The 8148-nt window shown below is 31.0% G+C and overlaps 1 protein-coding gene across 9 annotated transcripts in view; it reads right to left on the bottom strand.

Moving 5' to 3' along the window:
• The window catches only part of MTX2 (metaxin 2), a 78447-nt gene that overhangs the window by 7722 nt on the left and 62577 nt on the right, over positions 1 to 8148 (bottom strand). For all 9 annotated transcript variants that reach the window (XM_037735554.1, XM_017520446.2, XM_017520450.2 and 6 more), the window contains 6 exons: positions 7894 to 7966; positions 4456 to 4532; positions 2412 to 2504; positions 1878 to 1916; positions 1365 to 1490; positions 244 to 320 (listed from right to left, as the gene is read on the bottom strand). In XM_037735554.1, coding sequence (XP_037591482.1) covers positions 244 to 320; positions 1365 to 1490; positions 1878 to 1916; positions 2412 to 2504; positions 4456 to 4532; positions 7894 to 7966 — 485 coding nt within the window. The remainder of the gene's footprint in view (positions 1 to 243; positions 321 to 1364; positions 1491 to 1877; positions 1917 to 2411; positions 2505 to 4455; positions 4533 to 7893; positions 7967 to 8148) is intronic.

Here is an 8148-nt window from a genome sequence, read left to right as displayed (position 1 = left end):
ATAAATGACTAATTTACATGACTGCCTTTAAGAGAAATTCTTAACAAGAACCACATTTTAGAAAACTTAAGTCTCCTAGAGCCTAGCACTGTGCCTGACAGTAAAGAAGTGCTACAAAAATATTTGAGTACAAAAATTATACAAACAATCATCTTTTCTTGAAAAAGCAATTCTTTTATGAAATAAAGAAATTTGCAACCTAACAGTACAGAAAATTAACTTTGAAAAAGTAAACTTTCTTACTGCTTATTGAAGAAATACAGTTGTGTTCCCAGTCTTTGAGAGAGAGCTTGACAGCACTGGTCTACATCCTCTAAGACCTAACACAGGCAATGAGCCCCAAAGAAAAATATTTAAATTAGCAAAACAATAAAAAGTATCTAAAACATAACTTGTATCACAGTTTATAATAAAAAAATATAAATTCAGGTTAACCTTTTATATTTTAATAAGACTACAGACCACATATATATGAAATACTTTCTATATATGAAATAGAAATTTTGAGTGAATTTCCTTTAAAATACAAGTAGATTTAAATTACTTATAAGGATTTTGTCAAGAACAAAAGTGTTTTCTTGAATCCATATATTCAAATGGCTTTGCATATACCAAAAAATCTGCTTAATAAAGGTAACACCACTGACCCACCATGAGTAAAAGCATTTCAGTTGTTTTCCCACTAGTGGAGAGAGATTTTTATTTATTCTATCCCTATTCATTTAGTGAAACCCCCTTGTGGTCAATGGTACACATCAGTGAGATGACTGGCTAGTATTAAGGGTAGCCTTGGAAAAGACAAACATTAATTAACTTAATGATGCTTGTGGACAAGATATGTATTTTTAAGTTTTGCTACTTTAACAGCAAAAAGAAAAAGAAAAAAAAAAAGGATATATGAAGCACTGTATTCATAGGGCTTTTTTTTTAAAGCCCTGATGCTGCAGATCTATATTTAGTGACATAAAAGGTGCCCACAATGCATTGTTCAATTAAAAAAAAAAAAAAAAAAAAACCCTCAGGTTATACAGTAGCAGGCATAATATTATTCCACTTGAGAAAATGTTACTAAGAAACATCTAGAAGAGGGCTCTCCAAATAGTTAAGGGTGGTAATTTCTAGGTGATGAGATTTCAGACAAGTTTTATTGCTTTTTTAGACTTATCTGCAGTATATCATCTGCTTTACAACAAGCATGTATGATTTTTTAAAAAATAAAATTATTTTAGTGAAAATAATAGCAAATGGTTTTCTTGCAAATATTATATTATTAAAAGCTTTTCTTTAAAAGGAGTATGGATACAAATAATGATTCTTTGAATGTATAAAAGTTGAGGGTTTTGTCAACTTCAACCTGAACTGACCTGGTCCAGAGTCTTCTTTCCCCATCCAATAGCTTTCATCTTACGTTTGACCTCCCACTGTTTCTGATAAGCCAAAATATGATTCAGAGGCCAAGGGTAAGGAGATCCATACCTAGCATGAGTGATCTAAAGCAAAAAGATTTTGTTAAAAAGATGATCCTTCCTAAAAACAATGCCTGTTTTTACAAATAGAATTCTAAAAGAAATATATTTTCAAAGAACATAAATAGAGCAATCTGAAAAAAATACACAGCTTGCAATCTAAAAAATTAAAATTTTAAGCCATGCCCTTTAAAAATATATAAATTTTTATGTACTTTGCAACCCGTTATATCAAACAATGACATATAGCTTCCCTAAAATGTATGTGCAAGCAAAATTAAAGTAAGTGAAAAACTATATCACTAATGGTATAAACCACAATGTTTCATTTATGAGCAGGGACTTACGATTCTGAGCAAAAGTGTTTTCTCATTAAATTTTAATTAAGATAAATGCTACAGAACCACTCACCTCCCCTACTGTAGCTTCATCACACCACTGAAGATACAACTAGGAACAAAAAAACAGTCACTAAACTTTAGAATACCAAAGAGAAAAAGGATAAAGAAAGTTATTACTTGCCAAGGCAATTTTTTATAAGCTAATTTCATAAGTCACACGCATAGGGGTTTGTTTTCCTTAGCTGCTATCTAGAATTATTAAATGTAATAATGATATTTTATAAAAATATTTTTTACCCACACAATACATGTCTGAATACCATTAAAGTGTTTTACAGTTATTATTTAAGTAAATTCCAAAGGCCAAAGTAAAATAATGAGTAGGCAAGAATCACCCCTTTTTATAAACGGAAAAACTAGAACTGAAAATGTCAGGTATTTTGTTCAAAGATAATATTACCAAATAATTTAGGTAGCCATCCCAGCTCTAGAATTACTTGACTGTTTTTCCCGTTTCTCAATAACTTTAACCCCTAAGAAAGATTCTATTTTAGGAGGATGGGAGAAAAGGCTTATTTTCAAGTCATATCATCTAGTATTTTACCTCTGCAGTCAACAGCATATTGTTGACTAATTCCATGTAAGCTTTCATTTCTGCTTTTTGGACTTCATCCAGCCCATCACTAAGAGAATGACCCTACGGGGAATTTTAAAAAATTTATTAGAAGGTCATATTAAATGTACAAAAACTTTCAGTTATCTTACTAACCAATAATATAACATGCAACTATACAATGAATTAAATTTCCATAATGCCCCCTAAAAATTATTTTATATAAAAGCCTATTTAATACTCTGTTATCACAATAAAATATTAGTATGTACTTATTTTTCATTATTGTATCTTTCAATAGAGAAAGTTACATTATCAATTACTTCACAAAGAAAAACACAGAATGATTAACAAACCTTGTTTAAGAGATTAACCTTATTAGAAATAAAGGAAATGCCAAAAAGACTGATGTGTGGTCAAAGATGAAAAAAATACTGTTAGTAAAAATAAGGGAGAAACCCCCGCTTATTTAAAAATTCTAATACACTATAGTAACTAGGAGATACATAAAATGGTATAACATTTAGTTCAATCTGGCAGTCTATTGCAAGATTTAAAAAGCACATAACCTGGTCAGGAGCGGTGGCTCATGCCTGCAATCCCAGCACTTTGGGAGGTGGAGGTGGGCTGATCACCAGGTCAGGAGTTTGAGACCAGCCTGGCCAATATGGTGAAACCCCGTCTCTACTAAAAATACAAAAATTAGTGGTGCATGCCTGTAGTCCCAGCTACCTGGGAGGCTGAGGCAGAAGAATCGCTTGGACCCAGGAGGCAGAGGTTGCAGTGAGCTGAAATTGCACCACTGAACTCCAGCCTGGGCAACAGAGCAAGACTCCATCTTAAAAAAAAAAAAAAAAGTACATAAACTATGACATCCCAATACTACTCTTAGGAATTTATTCTAAGGAGAGAGACAGTGTACAAAGGTATACATACAAGACAATTTATCTTAGTATTCTAGAATAGCAAAAAATTGGTCATGACCTAAATGCCCTTCAATACATTTAAGTAAATAAAATTATAATATATCTAATACAGGAGGAGTGTGTTGAAGAAAAAAAAATAATAAAATATCCAATACAGTAGAATACTATACAACAATGTGAAAGGATGATATATATCTACAGCTATTAATGTAGAAGAATTTCCAAACTATTTATGCTTTTAAAAGGTATGTTGCAAAATAACACATACTAGTATGATCTAGGTTTTTCCATATATACAAAAAGAAAAGTCTGAAAGGATGTTTCCAAAACTGTTAATGGTTTTGGAAAACGATTAAAATCTAAACTGAATAAGTGAAAAGCAGAATCATTAGAATGGATAAATACATTCAACTTCAAACATATCCTTTTTTTTTTTTTTTTTTTTTTTTTGAGATGGAGTTTCACTCTTGTTACCCAGGCTGGCGTGCAATGGCGCGATCTCGGCTCACCGCAACCTCCGCCTCCTGGGTTCAGGCAATTCTCCTGCCTCAGCCTTCTGAGCAGCTGGGATTACAGGCACGCGCCACCATGCCCAGCTAATTTTTTTTTGTAGTTTTTTAGTAGAGACGGGGTTTCACCGTGTTGACCAGGATGGTCTCGATCTCTTGACCTCGTGATCCTCCCACCTCGGCCTCCCAAAGTGCTGGGATTACAGGCGTGAGCCACCGCACCCGGCCAAACATATCCTTTATCTCCCTTTTCAAAGGTCAACCAGACTTCAAAACCTAATAGTTTTCATTTATGACCACAGTTCTCATAAGCATAAGTTACAAAATTGTCTACCATTTTGTAAAGATTAAACCATCTCTTTAGACTACATTTTAAAATTACATACCTTTAATAAATTTGACATTAATAAAGAAAAAAGCTACCTCTTTTGCCATTATATTATGAAAAAATACTAACTTACACTTCAGAAATATTTTCCAGTAGTTTGCATTGGCATTTTATAAAACTAGGTTGAAATCAATGTAAATGCTAATATACATTAAAGAATGATGAATGACTTAGTAACTATGATCAAATGCATTTAATATCTTTTTTATTACCTTGGCTTTAACAAATTGGACTATTGGACCAAGTTCTGATACTACTTGATTTCCCACATGAATAAAAGGTACTTTACCTGTTGAGAGAAAAAAAAAGTATAAAAATACTTTGAGTAAGTTAAAGTTTGTGATAATAAAAAAACCCACAGAACTCAGATATGATGTTTATTAATAGTGATTTCATAAAAGTATAACTTTTGAAAATTTTTGTTAGATATGTACATTAAATTTGATAAATTTTAAACACTGACTACTAACCAATTTTAGAAAAGGAGAACAAGTAAATTCATTTCTAGAGTTCTCATTTAGATATAACAGATCACACAACATTCTCTTTTCAGAGCCAACAAGAACATATCACCATATAGCAGCAAATATTAATTATCCAAATTACATGAACCAAGCCAGGGCACTGGTACATGACCACTGATAAATTTCAAAGAAATTTAACTGGGCTTTCTTTTCCGAGTACAGTGATCAATCTATATTGCAAACTACATTTAAGAAATCCTTTTACATCTTTTAAGTCTTTGATATCCATTTAGATCAACATTTTAAGCAAGTAATTGTGTATTAATAAATGTCTTTGACGCAAAATAGAAAGAATTAAAAGAATTAACAATCTTTGAAGGCATGCTAACTGGTGAGTTATAATACAGAGTATGTTCCCAACATGTGGGAAAAAATAATAGTATATTTATAAAAGATAGCTTCTATAGACAAATGCCCCATTAAAAAGGGAATGTTTAACTTTAACAAATACTAATACTTGATGGAATTATTAGAGATGAGAGAACAAAATAATCTCCAAATAGCAAGGGTCTACTCTAAATGCTAAAGAATGAAGACTGCTGTCAGACCTAGTTCAAATAGAGTTCACACTAACAGCAGGTTTCTTCCTGCTCCTTTTAAATAGATTCACTCCTCTCTGGCCCAGTCAGCCTAGGAGTAACTGATGAAATGCACAGCCCTAACAAAAGCTTCATCTGCATCCATAGGACAACATACATTACAAAGGGAAGGCAGGCCTTTTGGAACACAAGTCAATAGATGTATTGAGAAGATATTTCCCTGTGGCCAGTTCTGCATTCCTTCCTTCTATTGGTTTATAAATCTTGCAAAAAAAAAAAAAAAAAAAAAAAAAAAGAATTTATCTGGTTAAGCATTAAGCCATATTGTTTTTTTAACTTGGGATAAAATCTTTGTAACTACCATACTACCAGAATTATTACAGGTCCCCTGAGATAAAATGATCTGAGAATGAAAACTATTTGGTACCTAGACCAAAGAGTATTCGGAGTACAATATTTTTAGAGCAAAGCATATTTCTCATTTTTAATCACCAGTGTCAGGTTCTTGGGAAAAAAGGGTATTTTATTTCTTTTCTTAAAAATACATTGAGCATTGTCAAGTCTGAAGCAAGAAAGAAGTGTGGATAGTCAACTGAGTATTCATCTTATATATATCTAAATATTAAGAGATATATAAAAATAAAGATAACAAATTAGAAGTGAATAATGTTTTCTGTTACTAGCCTGCTTAAAGACAATGGAGCCAATGTTATATCCTTATAATTGCAGGTATCAGGCAAAAACACAGTAAGACAGTTATTTTCTGGTACCAATCAAAGGTCATATAAGAAAACTGAGGGCTTTGTTACCATCTTAGAATAATCACTTTTAAAATTTTTATTTCTAAAGAAAGCAAGAATATGTTGTCAAGCAAGTTGGCAGATTCAAAGAATACAAAAAATAGGAACTTGGATGTCATCTAACCCAACTCCCTTATATTATAGATAAAATCACTGAGGCTCAGAGAACTGAAATTTCTCAAGGAAATAGTTAATATGTGACAAAGTCACAGAAGGTTTAAAGATTTCCAACTCTTCAGGAAATAAGAGTTTAAACCAAGTGGTCTTCTGACTATTCCATGCTCTCTGCTTTAAAAATCTACCACAAGATCAAAGAAGCAAATACAATAAAAAACATTTCCCTGATCATCTCAAATCGTTAAATGAAAAGAATACTAATCGGAGATATGATGAAATTTAAATATCTTATTAGAAAATGCTGTTCTCATCTACCTACAGTAGACTCCTCCTCTGAAAGAATGTATATATTTTGTATGTCTCTAAAATATTTATCTTTGTCCTCTGCACAATCTATAAAAAGAAAATGGATATCTACCTAAGTGACACTAAGTACTTTTAGGAAACAGATAGATGAACTATATTGATTTCTCATTTGCCAAATATTTGAACTTTAGTAGTAGATTACTAACTTTTGTACATAAATATATAAACTCTTTTTGTATGACTAGAGAGAGGAAAAGGATGGACAGAACACAATATAACTTATTTCTCCAGAATTCTGTAGTTCATAAAAATCTATGTTTAAAATCAACACAAAAATGAGTCAATGAATGGCCTCCAAGATCTAAAACATGTTTATGTTTATAAGCCTAGAAATTATTTTATGGAAATGTTTTCTAAATGCATATTCATAAATCCCTAAAACCATATAAATTTATATAAAAGAATATTCAGTATATACAAAGGGGGTGTCTTCATATCTTTTAACAATTACTACCACACTTAAGAACTCAAGGCAAAAAAAAAAAAGTTTAACACAAGGCACTCTTAAATTATCATATCAAAATGAAAAGATAAATGTCTCTCTAAAAAGCAATGTTACACAGTTATACCAATCAGTTATATTTAATGATTTATTCAAAAAGGAATAATTCTATTTGCTATCATTGCTCCAACAAAATCATAATTACAATAAACATCCATGGCAATTATATATAACATTTATTTATCAGCTTTGTAACACATTTTTATATTAAAAATTATTTGAATTATTTATTTAAAACAGTAATCTACTGACAGAAAGATAATACTGATTATAAAAAATAGAAAGGCTAACGCATCTCAAAACCTGTTAAAATAAAGCATTAGAAAAAATAATTAGAAAACAAATTCAGTGATGACTTCAAGATCTAATGACAAATTAATTTTTCTACAATCTCGCTTTTTCCACCTATATTATGAGAGAATATAATTTAGAGAAATGTGTTGAATAATAATGGATTCATTATTACTAAAATTTGTTTTCTCAAAAGGAAAGTCTTATATACATTAAGACTAGGGAAATCTGAGATCATGTATTTCCTTAACATTTACTATTTAAAACAATTCCCTTACTATTAAAATTATTTCCACAAATGTCAGTAACCATCTCTGACCAGAGTTGAAACGCATAGATATGCTGACCCCAAGATTGTCAAATTTGCAACTGCTACTTTCTAAAACCATGGAAAGATTCTTCAAAGGGTAAACAAAAAATCAGACATTTTAACATGTAGATACAAACTGGACTATCACTATAATTTTATCAATCCATAATATTAACAGAGAAGAAAAAAACACACACTTACCAGAGGGAGACATATATTCTGCATTTGCCCTACAAACTACTTTGATAGGCAAATTACACATTTGCAAAAAGGCCTGTAAATCAAGAGACATACAATAAGCACAGTAAAAGCATATGCATATTTAAACAGAAATTTGTATGCATTTCTTTTCTAAACTGAAGAGTTTCATACTACAAAACTCTATTAGAAAACAATGAACCAATTTAAAGTGAAGGATTTGTTTTCCAAACAAAAATAAAATGTCATTTCACTACT

This window comes from Cebus imitator, unplaced genomic scaffold (genome assembly GCF_001604975.1).
Source record: "Cebus imitator isolate Cc_AM_T3 unplaced genomic scaffold, Cebus_imitator-1.0 Scaffold839, whole genome shotgun sequence".
NCBI classification, from domain to species: Eukaryota; Metazoa; Chordata; class Mammalia; order Primates; family Cebidae; genus Cebus; species Cebus imitator.
The sequence above is the reverse complement of the archived record's forward strand: the minus strand, read 5'-3'. Positions and strand labels throughout refer to the sequence as shown.